Below are 19,412 nucleotides of genomic sequence, written 5' to 3'. Positions count from 1 at the left end.
GGTGCGGACGGGGGGCGGGGGCTGAGCGGGAGGGGGTGGCGGCTTGCGGAGGGCCGGGTGCAGGTGCTGGTATCTGCTGAGCTCTGATTCGTCGTCCACGTCAGTGTCGTCGATCAGCGGGATGTTGTGGATGAGGTCGTTGATGAGGAACTCCGGGTGGGCCATGAAGTTGTGGATGGAGTTGCGGGATTCCGGTTTCTCCCGGCCCTCGTACAGGTTACTACGGAATGCTTTCACCACTCGCATCTGCCGAAAGAAAGGAAGACGAGGGAGAAACCACAAGAAAGACAGAGGTGAAAGTTAGACACGACAAAAGGTAAAATAGAGACAAGGGAAATCCAGCAGACAGACAGGCTTGTGTCCTCCAGCAGACAAACAGAGTGACAGACAGACGGATGGACGGACGGACTCAGGGCCAGGTGGCCGCAGTCAAAGTTTAAGCAAGACTTACTTATACTTCTTTTGGTCACATTAGTGTTTCAGTTTGTTTTCTATAAACATTTTGACTGAGCTAAAAGTACTGAAAAATAATCTCATTGGCTGGATTAAACCAAAATGGGCAAGTTAAAAACATCTGGGAAAAAATACACTTATTTACTTCTTTTGTTGTCAAGAGCTAGATCAGAAGATGGATGCCACTCTCATGTCTGTGTGCTAAATGTTAAACATAGCCACTAACCAGTTTTCTTAGCTGAGGGTAAAGACTGATAACGGGGAAACAGCTGTCTTGGCTCTGTCCGAAAGTAACAAAATGTCTTGATTTAATGTGTAAAACTAATTGAGGTTTTACAGACTAGGTCTAGACTAGATTACAAATTTATCTACAATCATTTCTTCAATGGGAATAATGACTGCCTCAAATTTCCAGAATTTTAATGTCTATATTATTAATGCTTTAAGGTGCATTTACTGCATCTGAACTGCTTGTCGGATGGTCGAATAGCTTTGGAAAGTCACGCCCCCTTCACAACATCTGATTAGTGTTGCCTGCGTGCGACAATTTCTGAAACCGTCAGCCCGGCACTTCATGCTGTGATTGGCCAGCTGTGTGGCGGTGAGAAGGTAAGCAGGGTTTGAACTTCGCTCTCAATCTCAATTTCTGTTACTTTTCATGTGAGAGCCAGTTTCCTAAATTATGGCAATAACAACCCTGAAAAGGGGTTTTGCAGAATATTATCACGTCGCAGTGAAGATGACCTTTGGGATGTTAAATATCATCATCCCTTCATCATTTTATCCTGTTAGACAATTGTATGAAATGTTAGACATTAGTGTGTCATAATTAGCGTAAGCATTTTGTGAGGTCACAGTGACATTGACCTACAACATCTAATCAGTTCATTGGCGATTTTAGACTCCTTTAGGGGGGGGCTCAAGCTCCCCTCAAAATTAGAAATCATTTTAGTCCTTCAAGTTAGAGTTTGTGAACTTGTCTGTTAGTGACAGAGGACCGACAATTACAGGTTCATAGGGCTTGAAACAGGTTTAACATCCTGTGTGTCCTTGTCCCCAGTGCTGTGCACCCGTAACCCAGTCAAAGAAAGGTCAACAGTAATGTAGTTTTGGCCAATCAGAGGAGGTTGTGCCAGACTCCCGCCTTTGGCTGCGTCTCTATCAGAAAGAGAGCAGGAGACGGTTGTAAAGTTTAACGTTGGTAGTCCCCAGAGAAGAAGCTGGTAATTTCATGGTGCAGATTAGGACCCAACTTGAAACATATGCAACTCAAATAGCTGAATGTTAGAACATTGTGTCAAATTGGTTGTTATTACTGAGACTTATAAAGTGTCAGGTTTAGTTCCATTATAGTGTCAAAAAACGTTATCTGACGTTCAGTAGTTTAGAGATAATCGGCTAATGAAATTACTGATTTAGCAGAAGGGGGGTTAACAGTTTTGCAAGGCACTGCATCTGTGTCACATTCTCATTAGACCCTGGAATCACCCCTGAAACACTTCATCCTTGAAGTGGGTTGATGTGCCAAATATGAAGAAATTCCCTCCATGGGGTCCTGAAATATCACATCCACAATAATGAGATCGAAGGACAGACAACCTGAAACCATCATGCCTCCGGCTGTCCCCATAGGCATGAAAAACAGAAAGGCCCACTCATCCACTGGCAGTGGGAAAGGAGTCTATTGCCAAGTCTAAGTTGAAGGTTAAAACACCTGCATTTACAGTAGTGTAATTTAGGTAGAAAACAGGTATTATAGGTGCCGGTACGTGGATTTGGTTGCCTTTGGACAGAGCCATACTTTATGCTATAGCTAAGCTAACCGGCTAACATCTGGCAAATCTAAATGCCAAAGATTGAGAGTTCCAACTACATAAAAAGAGGAGTGTGTGTTATTAGGCAAGACAGCTTTAGACATGTATATAATGTCTCTGGTGATGGATAAACAAAACGTTTTGGCATTAGTTTGAAACTGCCACCAAATGTATGCAATACCATGCAGAGTGCATGATTTCATTGCAGTCTCAAAGTACTTTATACAACTTTGAAATGATATTACTTTAACCTTAGGAACACAAATATCTCCACTAATTCAGTATCAACAGAGCGTCCACCTGATCCTGTCCGTCTCCACCAGACAAAAAAGAAAAAAAAAGAATTCAAAATGAGTTGGCTAATGACATTTACCTTTGTCAGTTCTCACACAGCAATCAAACCTCACAAGACAAGAGCATCCAGTAGCCACCGTCACAAAGACCAGAAACACTGCAGGCGCTTCACATAATACACACATGGCATATATGTGTGTGTGCATGTGTGTTTCGCAGGAGGTGATACGTGTGGTGAAAATAGTCACACCTCAGCACACTGGATCACATGCATTCACACACACACATAAGGGAGGTTATTAGGCACAGATGGAGAAAAAAATGCCAGAATGGTGAGCTAGTTATACAAGATAAAATAAATAATGGCAAGAACCTACAGCAGTGACCACACAGACGCGCACACACACACACACACACACACACACGTCCATGCAACATGCAGCCCAACAGTTCAGTTGTTTCCACATCGTGCAACTTGAAGGTTGACTTGGCATGCATTGGACAGTTGTCAATCATGGATGTTGGTTCACACACGCAAACACATCGACATCCAGACACACACAAACACACACATGGACATGTGCAAAATGTACTGCAGCCATGCAGCAGCGAGGGACAGAGAAGAGCGGAGTGATTGAAATGTCGATGCTGATTGTGAAGTTGCTGCAGGATAAAAAGAAGCAAACAAGTCTTGCAAAACAGAAAGATGACATAACAGAAAACCAGCAGGTTAAAACAGTATGTGATTGGTTATAGTGCTGGAAACAGAAGATGATTGGTTCAATGAGAGAAGCTTGGGCGTCAGCCCTGTCGCAAATAGAGAGCCAGCCAGGTCATGCTGAATCACATCTTTGTCACATAAGCTCCCTTTCTTCGTCTCTCTCTCTCTCTCTCACACACACACACACACACACACACACAAAGTGAGGTCTGTGAGTGTACTTGAAGGTGCATTATGCAATTATGCAGTGTATGCGTGCATAAACACATTCCTTTTGCCATGGCAGTTGGTCCATGCACCCTCCCCCCAAGCCCAAACAGAGGAAAAGAAGCAGCATGAGCTCAAAAGAAACAGATACAGTTCAATGCAAATACACTGACAGGCACAGGCGGAGCCCTGCATAGAGACAGTTTGGGCCGAGTGAGCTCAACAGAGAAGAAGCTGCAACACCAACGGGAGTCCAAACTGTGATTATGAGAGGTGGATGGTCAGGCAGCTGAATGGAGATCGGTGCTGCAGTCGGCCAAACTAAGAGGAGTCTCTATGAACGACTCTGCCTTATATGATAGACTGACTGACAGACAGACAGACAGACGTACAGACAGACGGTCAAGCAGTAGGTTCAGTGCTTTGTGTGTTTTTCCAAAGAGCCTGTCAGACAGTAGAAAAACACCTCATGCAGACTGAGAAGGTGTCAGAATGTTACTTTCTCACTTTGTCAGCGCTTAGTTTGTTTTCATTTTGTCTCCATGGAAAGAGTAAACTTTCGAGTATATAATGTCCCCAGTGTGACCAGAGCGGCCTGGAGGTCAGGGCACTTCTGTGTTATTCCTTTCTTTCTTTCTTTCTTTCTCTTTCTTTCTCTCCCTCTCTCACTGTCGGCTCTTTCAGCAGTGCTTAATGGAAAAACAAGGAGGGTTAAAGTACGAGAAGGAGATAGGCGCTGGAAGGTAGAGAGGCTGCTGAGTGCAAAACAACTGCTCATGAGAAGAAACTGCAACATAAATACAGGGAAAAGCTGAGGTAGATGACTTGTTGATGGCTCCCGTTTCCCACAGTGTGGCCTGACTCTGAGTAGCACCCCCCCTTTGATATGTGATGACTGAGCTCTAATCCATAGCACCGCCTCAGCAACACCTTCCTCAATTCAATGCATCTTCTCTTCATGTCTCCTACTTGTGTCCTATTTTAGGAGCAAAAACTGAGATGGGAGGCTTTTTTTTTTATATATATGAAAGATCTTTAGCAAAGAATTGAGGAGCTGAGGATGGATTTGAGATTTAGCCTAAACATCCCATCATTCCCCTTAATGTTTCCTGACCAACGCAGCCCTTCATATTCATCTGTTTTCTTAACCTAAGTGTGATTGCCAGTCTGAAATGAAAACAAACTGGATCCATAGATGGGTTCTGAAGATCCAGATGGATCACTAAAAGTCCAGCACAGCTCAGGTGGATGAAAGCATGAATATTTGAGACGTTTCTCTCAGATATCGCTAGGCTCTTTTCTTACCCAGTAAGAAGCTTTGGCTGTAAAAGTCAGGGAGGTGATGGTGTCGACGTCAGAAGTTAGGCACATCATACTGCAATGGGGCACAGTGCCAAGTCTGAGGGCTGGGTCTGCTTTGCAAAGACCAGTGTAGTAATGTGTAAGTAGTGTAAGTAATGACCATGGAGCCGGAGGGACAGGTCATTCTGTCTTGAGAACACATAGGCAATCATTTGTGGTGTGTTTGTTGCTCTGGGATTACCACACCAGAAAATGTCATCAGGCTTTAGGCAAGGTACTGAGTATTTAGTTATTTTTAATTTTTACTTTTGTGCAAAATTAACATAACATGCATGGATCACCACGCAAACCATCATTAAAATGATGTTAATATTGCTGTAACACAGTCAGGCCACTGGTTTTTCAACATAGCGATAGAAAGGATTTAGAAAAATATATACTTTGCATTATTTTATATCGTTTTGGCGACGCAATTTTATTTTCTCTAATAATACACACACAATGACATTCCCATCAGCCTCAGTTGTACTTTGAATTTAATGTTTATTGGCAAATTAGCATGCTAATGCCCTAAATTAAGGTGACACAGAGGAATAAGCGCAACATGATACTTGTTAGGAGGATCAATTCCTACTTTTTTTGTGGCTGGAAGTGTATTTGACACGATCTGAATTCGGCTTTTTGAATAAACTTCATACTAAAAGCGCAAGCAAAAGGGAATAATTGTACTTTTAATTTGACATGGGCTGCCTGCATACAACGTGAGGTGATTAAGAGAAGCCAACCTTAATCCCATTAAACTTTTTTTAATCCAGGATTTAGCCTAAATATTAAATATTTGAACATCGACAACATCTCAGTCCCTCCCCCCTTTCCGCTAAAGCCCAAATAGGTCTCCTCAGCCCCCTCCCCCACAAGGGAGAAATAATGAGGGAGCATGAACAGGTATTGACACGCAGTTACACCCCCAGCCCTGGCCCTGGTTGGTGCATCTGAACAGGGAGCTGTGGATTTTTGCAAATTGCTCTTCAGGCTGTAGGTGGTGCCAAAGGAGCCAGATTATTCTATTTAAATTACCTGCTTCCTGTAGTTCTACTGGAACAAAGGGTCAATTTCAGCAAATACAACTATTAGTTTTATGAGGCTTACCTATTACATTTTTAAGTTCATGCTTGCTTCTTCACATTCACTCACATTCCTTCCCTTCAGGAACTAAACCACAAGGGGATGACTTCAAAATGTGAGATGTGTCATACTACTGTCAACTAAGAGATTTGGACTCAACAAGCTTTTCAAATGAAGGAAAAAGAATTGGAAAAAGCAAGCAATGAGCTAGCAGTGGTGGGACCTGAAACTTGACTATATTTTGTATTTTACTTATAGTATTTTGTAATTTAGTGTTTTTTTCTATCAGGCAGCAACTGTTGAAGCAAAGTCCAGCTCTGAATAATGATATAATACATTGTATTCCTTACTATTATGATGATGTTGCAAAGTGATGGTGAGAAATATGTGTTTCTAAAGTACTTAAACAAAGCCCAGGTAAAGTTGTAGTGTCTGTTCAGGATGTGACTACAACGTGGTGTCAGCAGCGCCTCTCTGTGTCTACACCTACAGGTGATGGAGCAGCGTGGGGGGGGAGGCAGCGTGGAATGGAAGGAAGGAAGGAAAGAAGGAAGGAAGGAAGGATGGACCAAAGGGAGCAAGGAAGGTAAAGAGAAGCAACTGAGAAGACGGATGAAGACAATCAAATGAAGAGACCGCACAACCACACACATGCACACAAACACTCTCGTACAAAAGCACACACTCGCACACTGACAAATAAATACACACAAGTCAATCTACGGCTCTCGGATATGTCAGCAGATGCACACACATAAACACACTTGCAAACAGACACGTGCGGAACTGACATACACAGAAATTAAGGGAAAACATGAAGAGTGGATGCTACTCTCGTAAGGAGATGGGAGGATGACAAAAAGGGATGAGGTAAAGGACAAAATAAGATTTTTTTTAAATGGGGAGAAAACTTACTAAAGAAATCTTATCAGTATGCCTTACAAGAGCCCGTATTTAGATCTGTTACAAATCTAAATACCTCGACAAAAGAACAACTCTACTTATGAAGAACAATTAGAATACATTTCACAGAATATTTCTGCAAACAGGGAACCTGTAATATCTCATAAGAAAAAGGAAAAGAACTTTGATGTAGAGAGAGAGAGAGAGAGAGAGCAAAAGAGAGAGAGGAAAAAACAGACTGCACAGAGAAAAATCTGGACTTTTTGGAGACATCGGGGGGCCAAAGTTGTGGCGTTGGAGCTGGAAATACTGTTACAGAGACAACCAGTTGACAACAATTGCAGCACCGGACATAAGTGAGAGGAACAAAAGAAGGAGAAAGAAAGCAATAGTGATAGAGGGAGAGGGAACTTATTTTTCTTTACTGTCGTCTTGGAAACAGCAGAGTCTTATGGGGCTTTTATACTCGAAGGTTTACATTTTAGAGACTTGAAGAAGTCAAATGAAAGCCATTTGGTAATGAGTATGAATTACATGGCAGTGAATTCTAATCGTAGCATTTTCTATGAGTAATAAGAGTCACAGAATTGTTACAGCAACACTATATATTCTCTTAGGCTACCACAGTAACCACGCTTGACCTCATTCACAGACAGGAAATAACACATGGTGCAGGAGGAGCAGCCATTTGCTCTCTGAACTTAAGGACACGTCCGTGCCTTCACGTAGAAATACAAACTGTGTACGCTGCTTTAAGATTGTTGATTCTTTGAAAGAACACTTTCTTTTTTATGAAGAATGCTGCTCCATTTCTGTCTGGACACCTCAGGCAGAGAGAGAACAGCGAGCCGCCTCCTGCACCGACCAACACTCAACAACAAAACAGACTCTGGACTGGACCCGGGACTGGATATGGACCAGACCAGATCAGACCAGAACTACACAGCCGGTCAGGACTGGGTGCTGTTTGAAATGGGGAATTAGAGAAAACAATAGAGGAGACATTGCACACACGAGCAGCGAGCGAGCGAGCCGGAGGGGACACAACCATAGAGAGTAAAAATACTGCAGTCCACGTGCCGTGCAGCTTGGTGTGTGTTTGTGTCTACGAATGAGTGGGAGAGGGAGAGAAAGTGACTGCAAGTATGTCTGCTATACGTGGGTGTGTGTGTGTGTGTTTTTGTGTGTATGTGTGTACATGCGTTCGGCGGACTCACTCCCGGGGGCTGGGCTGGTATTGGCTGTTGCGGTGGAGAGAGCTACGTGAGAGGGGGTAGAGATAGTGTTTACGTCATGGAGCTGACTGAGCACGGAGGAACGCCGTCTCACCGCTCCCTGAAACGAACCGCTTCGCTTGAACGTGCTCACTACCTCCATCTGCAGGACAGAGACAAAACAGCAGCACTCAGTGAGGGCAGCAGGCCGGTCTGAGTGTGTGTGTGTTTTTGTGTCGTGTTTGTGTGTTTCATCATTTCCTCACAGCAGAAATGATAGAACAGCATTCAAATTTCAAACTGCTTTCTCAATGTTTCTGTCCAATAGGGCTGCAACTACTGATTAGATTTATCTGTCGAGTCATCTGTCGATTCTTCTGTCGATTAATTGATTGGTTGTTTGGTCTATAAAATGTCAGATATAGTGGAAAATGTTCAAGCAGTGTTTTTCAAAGCTCAAGACGGCAGCCTCAAATATCTTTTTTGGTCTTCAACGTATATACATATAAACAAATGATATATACAGTGTATTTACATTAAGTTTACTGCCTAAGGAGAGTAAATAAACTACAAAATATATAATTATATATAATTACCTTTTGGAGGCTGAAGTTAGAGACCTTACTTTTTTTCAAACTGATTGATTATTAGAATAGTTGCAGATTATTTAATAGTTGACAATCAATTATTTGATTAACCTTTGCAGCTTTAGTAACCTACAATAATTGTAATGATGACTGTACATGTATATGTGGTATGTGTGCATGTGTGTGTGTGCGTGTGTGCGTGTGTGTGTGTGTGTTTTCTGTCTGCACACTCAGACCAAACCCTCTTAATAGAATACTGACCACTTTATACCAAGGCACTTGGTCAAAAGCCTGTATCGTAGCATTAGCCTCTACACAATGTGTACACACACACACACACACACATTCATAACAAGTGCCGCTGCAATGATATACACACAATCAAAGCATTTATTCTCTATCGTGATGTCTATGAGCCTCTAAAATACCACTTCCAAGTCAGATAAACCCATTTCACAAGGTTGGAGCAGAACAGAAAAATAAGCTGTGTAGGAGAGAAAAAACTGGAATTATTATGTTTGGCACAAGTCAGTAGAAAATCACAGACAAGATGAGGTACAGACTGACAACTGATGAGTAACAACAAGACACATACAATGTTTAAACTTAATTTAAATTGTATATCTGTCATAGAAGAATCAGTATTGCAGTAGATGTCTTAAAGGACTTTCTTTCCAAAAGTCTCTTATGTTAGGATGCAACGGCCGGCCATGATACTGGCAGTTTATTCAGGCAGTGATACTAAACAATTTAGGAACCATTTAACCCCTAACTAATGTGCATTTAATTATAAAGCACTTGGTTAAAAAAAAGTGCTAAAATTACGCATTCAAATTCACATTCCTGCTTTCTTTGTGATACATAATTTGGTCTTTTGGTTTTCATCATACTTTTGGTTGATTCCCCATTTTTCTCTAATTCACCTTGAACAAACTGCTTGTGTGTCATGACCAAGCAAAGCCTCTTTTTGAGGGGGTGTGTGTCTATTTCTGTGAAAGAGGTTGGTTAAGGTTCATTTTGGTGGTCTGGTCAAACAGTACCTGGGTCTGGATGCGGTTGAGGCCTCTGAACCAGAGGATCTGTCCCCGGCGCAGCTCTCTCTCAGCACAGTCGATCTCCTCCTCATCCTCAGCCATCTCCTCACCTTCCTCCTCGCCGGGCTCGTGGCCCATCCCCGCCTCCTTCAGGCATGGCAGCCGCGCTGTCGGCACCGTGGCAATCACCTGGAAGCCACGTTTGTTAAATTGTTATTTACCAGAAGACGCTGGTATGGGGTTAAACTGAGCAGCTGTGAGATTTACCAACCATTTTACACAGATGATGGATCAGATAATACCAGTTTATTGACGTGTTTTTGTTACTGCATGTTTCACATTTTTAACATTTTGGTAGCTTTTTTTTCATTTTTGTTGCTTTTTCTGACATTTTTCTAGACTTTTTGTCACATTTTTGTTGACATGAAGCCCTACAAAAATCATCCAACTAGTTCATTGGCCATTATAGAATTTAGCAAATCAAGCAAAACAATGATATATTTTTTTAACAACAACCTGTTTCACAGCCTGAATATGAAAACCCTTGGCTTCTGGGGAGAGTTCTGAGTCTCAGAGTTGACAATTTTCTGCCATATTTTGCTTTGAATGTCTGATAATTGCAGTTTAAAAAACACTTTCCTGTGTTTTTGGTTTGGTGCACAACAAGGCGGGCAAAAACTGATATGCAGGTCGGATCAAAATCTGCATGGGGACGGATTTGGCCCTCAGGCCTTGAGTTTGACCTGTGCACTAGAGGATGTTCACATCTTAATAGATTTTAAAAATCATCTGTGGGAGACCACAGACGTAACAACAGATTCAAAGCTGCAATGGGTAACTTTTATTAAAACAAACTAAATCCTTGCAGTACAACATACTGTGAGGATTCATCTATGAAAAAAATCACGTTCCTCTGACTCTTCTCAGTGCTCCTTATGGCATAAAAAAATCTTTTGGCGATCTAGAATGAAGACAGATTCAGCCACAGGCATAGCCTGAAGTAAACCTGAGATAAGCAAAAATAGCCAAACAAGTCGCCATTGGTCAGTTTTGAAATCTGGGAGAAGACCAATCGGGTGAAGCCATCGCAGTTGTAGAAGGTTGTGGTCTGTTTTCTTTGCTTATCAGTTGTCATTGAAGATAAATTTAATAACTGCTAGTTGCAAGCCCATCAACGGTCTAACGCTTGAAAGCCGGTAAATCCCTCCTGACGCCACTGTGGAACACACGAGAACCCACATGCCCCAGCTGATTCAGTTAAGATGCAGGACCAACCACTTGGCATTCTCCTGAAAAAATTAAAGCGTGGCGATTCAAGTTGGGATCTCACACAAACCTGCATGATCAAACTGTTGCAGTCAGATGGTAGCATTGTGTGTGACATTTTTTGCTCTGAAAAAAAATCTAGAAAATGCATGTCCTGCAGAAAATGTATGTGAATTAAAAAGAAAAAGCTTGCATTGCTAAAACTAAACTGTCTTGCTGGCATAATTGAGTTTTTTTGAAAATTGAAAGTAAAAAAAAAAAAGGTATAGCATGTTGAAATGCCATAGTATAGCAAATGGGAAAAGGAAAAGGTATAGTATGTCGAAAAAAGTAATAAAACGTCATAGTATAGTGTGTTCAAAAAAGTCATAGTATTGTATATGGAAAAAAGTTATAAAAACGTCATGGTATATATAGTAAGTTACAAAAATGGATAAAAAAGTCATAGTATGGTATCTCTAAAAAAGTAACAATGATGTCAAAGTACAGTACATTACTTTTCTCTTCATCTATTTAAATTCCTCATTCCTGTCAAGTAGGTCTTAAAAAATAATTGCACCCTGTAAGATTTGAACCCCCAACCTCCTGTATTCTAGGCAGGATCACATTACCCTAGCCTATCTGACCTCGAAGAAAAGCAATGACTTTTAGTATATTGGACATGAAAACTTTAAAAAAGTGATGAAACAATTTAAATATTGTATGTAAAAAAGTCATAGTATAGTGTGTCAAAAAATAGGATTAAAAAGTCACAGTATGTTGAAAAAAGTATTAAAAGTCAAAGGTTAGTAAGTAAAAAAAAGTGATAAAAAAGTCATGGTATAGAATGTGGAAAAAAAAGTTATAATAAGTCATAGTGTAGTATGTGGAAAAAATGATTAAAAAGTCATAATATGTGGAAAAAAAGTGATAAATATCTATAGTTAAGTAAGTCAAAAAAAGTAATAAAAAAGTCACAGTATAGTATGTTGAAAAAAGTCATAGTATAGTATGTTGAAAAAAGTATTGAAAAAGTCATAGTATAGTATGTCAAAAAAGTGATAAAAAGTCATAGTAAAGCATGTTGAAAAATATGATAAAAAAAAGCCACAGCATAGTATTTTGAAAAAAGGGAAAAAAGTCATTGTATAGTAAGTCCAAAAATGTAATAGTATAGTAAGTTGAAAAAAGTGATAAAAATGTCAAAGTACAGTATTTGAAAAAAAAGTGATAATAAGTCATAGTACACTATTTTGAAAAAGGGAAAAAGTCATAGTATAATAAGTCAAAAAAAGTGATAAAAAGTCATGGTATAGTATGTAGTATGTGGACAAATGATTAAAAAAAGTCATACTATATAATATGTCAAAAAAGTGATAAAAAGTCATAGTATTGTATGTCAAAAAAAGTGATAAAAAGTTAGAATATTGTATGTCAAAAAACTCATAGTATACTATGTTGAAAATATGATAAAAAAAAGTCACAGTATGTTAAAAAAAGTGATAGAAGTCACAGTATAGTATTTTGAAAAAAGGGGAAAAATGTGATAGTATTGTATGTTGAAAAAATTGATAAAAAGTCAAAGTATAGTATTTTGGAAAAAAATGATAATAAGTCATAGTCTAATATTTTGAAAAAAGGGAAAAAAGTCATAGTATAATAAGTAAAAGAAAAGTGATAAAAAAAATGAATATTGTATGTAAAAAAAGTCATATTATAGCACGTTGAAAAGATGATAAAAAGTCATACTATTTTGAAAAAAGGGAAAAGTCATAGTATTATAAGTAAAAAAAAGTGATAAAAAAATTGAATATTGTATGTCGAAAAAAAGTCATAGTATAGTATGTTGGAAAAAGTATTGAAAAAGTCATAGTATAGTATGTCATAAAAGTGATAAAAAGTTAGAATATTGTATGTCGAAAAAAAGTCCTAGCAAAGCATGTTGAAAAATATGATTAAAAAGTCACAATATGTTAAAAGAAAGTAATAAAAATCAAAGTATAGTATTTTGAAAAAATGGAAAAAGTCTAAGTATAGTAAGTCAAAAAAAGTGATAAAAAGTCATAGTATAGTATGTGGAAAAAATGATAAAAAAGTCATAGTATATAAAATGTCAAAAAAGCGATAAAAAGTGATAGTATTGTAAGTCAAAAAAGTAATAAAAAGTTAGAATATTGTATGACGAAAAAAAGTCCTAGTAAAGCATGTTGAAAAATATGATAAAAAAGTCAAAGTATGTTAAAAAAAAATGGATAATAAATCATAGTATACTATTTAAAAAAAAGGGAAAATGTCATAGTATAATAAGTCAAAAAAAGTGATAAAAAAAGTCATGGTATAGAATGTGGAAAAAAAAGTTATAATAAGTCATAGTATAGTATAGTATGTGGAAAAAATGATAAAAAAAGGTAATACTGTATAATATGTCAAAAAAGTGATAAAAAGTCATAGTATTGTATGTTAAAAAAGTGATAAAAATGAGAATATTGTATGTAAAAGAAGTCATAGTATAGTATGTCAAAAAATATGATTAAAAAGTCATAATATGTAAAAAAAAAGTGATAAAAGTCAAAGTATAGTATTTTGAAAAAAGGGAAAAAATTCATAGTATATTTTGTGGAAAAAAGTGATAAAAAAAGGTCATAGTATAGTATTTTGAAAAAAAAGTCATTGTATATTTTGTGGAAAAAGTCATAGTATAGTATGTTGAAAAAAGTGATAAAAAAGTCAAAGTATAGTATTTGGGAAAAAAGTGATAATAAGTCATAGTATAATATTTTGAAAACAGGGAAAAAAGTCATAGTATATCACGTTGAAAAATATGATAAAAAGTTATAGTATTATAAGTAAAAAAAAGTGATAAAAAAGTCATGGTATAGTATGTGGAAAAAAGTGATAATAACTCATAGTATAATATGTCGAAAAAGTGATCAAAAGATAGAATATTGTATGTCAAAAAAAGTCATAGTGTAATAAGTTGAAAAAAGTGATAATAGGTAATAGTATAATATTTTGAAAAAAGGGAAGTCATAATAAGTCAAAAAAAGTGATAAAAAAATTGGAATAAAGAGTCAAAAAAGTCATAGTATAGCATGTTGAAAAATATAAAAAAAGTCATAGTATTTTGTAAAAAGGGAAAAGTAAAAGTAAAATAAGTCAAAAAAGTGATAAAAATTCATGGTATAGTACGTCGGAAAATGTCATAGTATAGTATGTTGAAAAAAGTGAGAAAAAAGTCAAAGTATAGTAAAGTTTGTTGACAAAAGTGATAATAAGTCATAGTATAATATTTTGAAAAAAGGGAAAAAGTCATAGCATAATAAGTCAAAAACAGTGATAAAAAGTGATAGTATAGTATGTCGAAAAAAAAGTCATAGTATAGCATGTTGAAAAATATAAAAAAGTCATAGTATTTTGAAAAAAGGGAAAAGTCATAGTATAGTAAGTCAAAAAAAGTGATAAAAAATTCATGGTATAGTATGTGGAAAAAAATTGATAAAAAGTCAAAGTATAGTACGTTGAAAAAAGTAATGAAAAAGTCCTAGTATGATATGTAAAAAAAGTGAAAACTCCCAGAAACCGGCAGATCTGCTGCTACTCTCTGTTCTTCTATATCAAGGCTGAAGACCTTTCTTTTTGATGTTGCCTTTCTCTAAATGGTTGTTCATTTCTTTAATGTTTAATTTCTTATACTGCACTGTAACTGTTTGTTCTTGTGTCTTACCTGTTTTTATTTTTAACTGTTTAATCTTGTGTTTTATCTGTTTTTTTAACAGTTTTTTACTTGATTTTGAGTAAAGCACTTTGAAATGCCCTGTTGCTAAAATGTGCTATACTAATAAAGCTGCCTTGCCTTGCCTAGTAGAGCATGTCGACAAAAAGTAATAAAAAGTCACTCAGCAGCCCTTAAAAATGCAGAAAAAGCTTAAACGGTGATCACACAAAAACTGTAAAAGATATCAAAAATCTGAATAATTTTCAAAAGCTAAAGGTTTTGTGAAGTTTGATTGACATCTGTAGGTGTAAGTACGCCGGAGGAGTAGCATGTAGAAGTAGGAAAAGCCTGAACAGGATTTAAAGATTCAGCCATTGACTTTCAATGTTTGCAGCCATGTTTCTGTTCTACACAAGTATGCAACATCTGGCTGGTGACGCTTCCCAGTCACTAACATATGATTTGGGCAGATAATCTGTTCAGAACAGCCTCATATCAGGAACACCCATTCGATTGTTAGAAATGGCAAATCCGACCCAAAATCTGCCCATTTATCCTCGAGTTTGGTGCTAGCATTAGCCTCCCCTCAGAGAAATCTCTAGGTAAACCAGGCCTGGTGGTCTACATTTCAGCTTAGCAGGCTGAAGAGCTGCTTACCTGCCCCCAGAGGAGCTCTCCAACTCCCACGAACAGACACCAGAGCCACTGCTCCACGTTGAGAGGGGCACAGCTGAAGGGCGTCCCTCCCCACTGCACAATCACGATCTGCAGCAGAAACACAGTGAGGGACATTGTTACTGTCACACATACAAACAACAGTGTTGAAGGAGAAACCGGTACTGCACAGTAACTGAAATAATGCCAGTGTGTGTCAACATTCAACACCTTTATTTTCTAGTCTGTCACGATTTCAAGTAGGAAAGTACAAGGTGGCATTTTCACTGTAATCCCTGTTGCATCTAATTAACATCAAACCAAGATGTTAACAACGCATGCAGACATTTAGGGTTTGAGTCTTGTGTTTAATTATTTATGAGGTATAGCTTACCCCGAATGGTTATGAAGATCATGAACCGTCCTTTCACAATCTGACCTGACCAACAGGTCAACAATCAGGTCATGGAAAGTATGTGTATATCAACCTTATCTATATCTATCTGAATGAGGAATATGGTGTGAAGATAGACCTGCAGTACTTTCCAATGTTCTCTGCGGCTCAGCCGTCCACAGACAGCTGCAAAATCTGCTCTACTTCCAGTGACGTCACTGGTGTCTCCAAAGAAGGAGTGGGATCCGCCAACGAGTCCCCGTTTCACATCTTACTCTGTGAATTAAAGATGTATTCCTACATAAACAGTTGCGGATTGTTGGAACAGTGGAAAGACTAATTAAGATCCTGTGAGGTTCATTCGGTTTCCGTTTGAATAAGTGTGTTGTCCAACGAGTAATTCATCTCGACTCGTCTCAACTCAGAAGGTGTACGGTTGTATTTTCCTTGAGGTGTCAGAATATTTACTTTGTCGACATTTTGTAAGTTTATGTGGTTATCTAAAAAATCTAGCAGAGCTTAGCGAAGTCACCACTCGTGCGCAATGCATCCTGGTACATGTAGGCACAGCTGAGCGAGCAGAAGAACTCACTTTTTCAGTCAATATAACACACAATGTTGAATTTATTTCTTTAATGGACTTCATGTACCATCAGTATTGATTCGGCCTCCAAATTAAAGGTGGCTGGTTTCCTGTCTGTGTTTTCATAGGTGGATCACAGTAGCACCATGCTCCTATAGGTCTATTTGCCTCAGTGGATGTAGCAACAGTATTTTAAATAGCAGCATGATCATTTACAACAAGAGCAAGGTTTATCAGAGTGACCCATTCATCATGACACCAAACTAAAAGTAATGAATCTCACTGGGATCACATACAGTAAGAACATGAGGGAACATCTTTCTTACCGTATCTCTCAAGATGCCTCCAGTCTTTAGCTTTATCTTATCTCTAATTTTCCAAATCCTTCTGAACTGTCTCTTCATCGCTCTCACACTCCAAATCACCGTCACCCCTTCCAGCTCTCTCTTTTCTCTTGTTTCTCCCCAGAGTAACACCCAGCACTGAAGAGCTTCGGTAAATAGCCCTCTTTTTCTCTCTCTCTCTCTCTCTCTCTCTCTCTCTCTCTCTCTCTCCCTCACTCTGGTTTTGCTTGCTTGTCTGCGTCTTTGTGTCTGCTCAGTGCATTTGTTTTGTGTTCAATGTGACTCAATTTAACAACAATCCTCCTTTGGTTGCTTTGTTGGGACGGGTTACAAAGTGAAAAAAAATGTGACGACTGACAAGCTGTCAAGGCCTTAACATTAAATTAATTCGCTTTACTTTTAGAGACTAAGAAGTTGACCGAGACAGCACAGGACATCACTGAAACGCAGCACCTATCTGTTAAAGACATTCAAGTTTGTAATGCTTTAGAAATAATGTACATTTACCCAACAACCACAACCACCTTTGGAACGGACACAGAAGTACTACGTTTGTATTACTGCAACAGTGACAGTTGCAGTAACAAAAATGTAATGTGGCAAATGGGAGCAGATCATGACAGAATCAGGATTTCAGACTGGAACCAAATATACTTATCAAACAGTGAACTAAAAAAATGCATTTCCTGCAGAAAATGTGTGAGAATGCTGAATTGGAAATTGCTGAAGCTAAACTGCATGAATAGCTTAAATCATTAAGAATAAGGTGAAGTAGTGAGAATAGTAAGAAAAATGTAAATGTTTTAAATTAAGATGAATTTCATTTAAAAGTTGAGTAACACCACTAATGTATGAAAAGATGTGGAACAGGAGAGTTGATGGTGGTTATGACACATGCAACCTTAAACAATCTGGTCTGTTTTTGTAGCTAACATTCTTTAAAATCTTTTTAACTTTCAAGATGCTTAGTCAGGTTGAGTTTGTGTACTAAATCACAACAACGTACCACAAAATCAGAGGGCAGCCTGGTAGCCGGGTGGCCAATGTTCAATATCAGTCAGGAAATCTCTACATTTCTCCCTCCCTGCACATCTGTATCTCTACTATTACATTTAAATAAAGGCAAAATACCCCAGTATTAATCTAAACAAAACTCAAAATGTTCTCTACCAAACAGCAGAGGGTTAAGGGTTAACCTCACCTGCACGGCGAAGGTCCCCAGAACAATGGCGCAGAAGATGGGGTTGGCAAATATGCCGTCGAAGACATTTCTCTCTCCGTGGATCTTGCGAGCGTTGATCTCGTTGAAAAGTTGCATTAGGACGAAGGTGTTGAAGATGATGGTGTAGTGCTCAGATGGAGGGGAGTGGAGCGGAGCGTTGCGCCCGCTGTCGATGTTGAAAATGTGCTCGCCTGGGGGGAAAGAAAGGAGGAAGAGGGGATGAGAGATGTGAAAAAAAGGAAAAAGGATCAGCTCTGTTGTTCTTTAGGAGGTGTGTTTGGTCTGCTGCAAGACAAATTAACAGTTAACACTGTAGCTGCTTAGGTGGTTGTGTATTTTTATGTGTATCCACCAAAGTGCCAGCAGTGGAAGAAGTATTCAGATCCTTTACTTAAGTAAAAGTACTGACACCAAACTGTAAAAATACTCTGTTACAAGTAAAAGTGCTTCAATTGAAAATAGTTTTATAAGGAAAATGTACTTCAAGACTTAAAGTAGTAAGCACTCAATGCAGAAAAATCCTCCATTTTAAAAACTGGAAACGATCCAAACTCTTCTGTCAATCAACTCAGTGTTTAATTGGCTAATCATTTCAGGTGGACTTGTAGGCAGTTACATTATTGGGTAGTTTAATTTATAATAAAATATCATATTTCATGAACTACATGTGTATTGTGTGCAAAAATCTTAGTTTGTAAAATAACTAAAGTGGTCAGATTAATGTAGAGGAATAAAAAGTAAAAATATTTCTCTCTGAAATGTAGCAGAGTTGAAGTAGAAAATGGCATGAAATGAAAAGACTCAACGAAAGTACAAGTACCTCAAATTTGTACTTAAGTACAGTACTTGAGAAAATGCAAGTAGTTACATTCCACAACTGCCAAGTGAATTCTTTTTCCTTTTTCTTCGGATTTTTGATTAAAAGCACCCTGAAATAAAACTTGATCATCCTAATTTCATAAGGTACCTATATTTGTGTGTGTGTGTGTGTGTGTGTGTGTGTGTGTGTGTGTGTGTGTGTGTGTGTGTGCGTGTGCATGCGTGTGCGTGTGTGTGGGTATGTGTGCAGGAATGTTCTTGAAGAGCCATAACACCACCACAAATGTCGATGGTCTTGGCCACCATGTCACACACAGCAGGTCCCTCTGACATGAAAAGGGCACACTGAGCTATTTGATGTTTGTGTGTGTGTGTGTGTGTGTGTGTGTGTGTGTGTGTGTGTGTGTGTGTGTGTGCGTTTGTACCTATGAACAGTAGGGTGAAGATGATAATCAACTGGTAGACTCCATGGCCCAGGATGTTTTTCATCATGGTCAGTGAGATGAGTGGGTTGTTCCGACCATAGGGTTTCCGTAGCAACAGGTCCTCAGTGGGGGGCTCGGTGGCCAGGGCCAGAGACGCAAACGTGTCCATGATGAGGTTCACCCACAGCATCTGCACCGCCTTCAGAGGAGAGTCCTGCAGAGAGATTTGCTTTGATTATTTTCATCGTCGATTAATCTGTCGATTATTTTCTCGATCAATCCATAAGTCGTTTGGTCTATAAAATGTCAGGAAATAATGAAAATAGTGGATCAGTGTTTCCCAAAGCCCGAGATGAC

At 38.6% G+C, this 19,412-nt stretch overlaps 1 protein-coding gene across 2 annotated transcripts in view; it reads right to left on the bottom strand.

The window, feature by feature from the left end:
- atp2b3b (ATPase plasma membrane Ca2+ transporting 3b) overlaps positions 1-19,412 on the bottom strand; it is a 53,536-nt gene continuing 34,124 nt past the window's right edge. For both annotated transcript variants that reach the window (XM_034875822.1, XM_034875823.1), the window contains 6 exons: positions 19,056-19,269; positions 17,791-18,002; positions 15,272-15,379; positions 9,661-9,843; positions 8,037-8,196; positions 1-246 (listed from right to left, as the gene is read on the bottom strand). In XM_034875822.1, the coding sequence (XP_034731713.1) occupies positions 221-246; positions 8,037-8,196; positions 9,661-9,843; positions 15,272-15,379; positions 17,791-18,002; positions 19,056-19,269 (903 nt within the window). In that variant the 3' untranslated portion in view covers positions 1-220. The remainder of the gene's footprint in view (positions 247-8,036; positions 8,197-9,660; positions 9,844-15,271; positions 15,380-17,790; positions 18,003-19,055; positions 19,270-19,412) is intronic.

The sequence above is a fragment of the Etheostoma cragini genome, chromosome 7 (assembly GCF_013103735.1).
Source record: "Etheostoma cragini isolate CJK2018 chromosome 7, CSU_Ecrag_1.0, whole genome shotgun sequence".
NCBI lineage: Eukaryota > Metazoa > Chordata > Actinopteri > Perciformes > Percidae > Etheostoma > Etheostoma cragini.
This window is presented reverse-complemented; position numbering and strand designations above follow the sequence as displayed.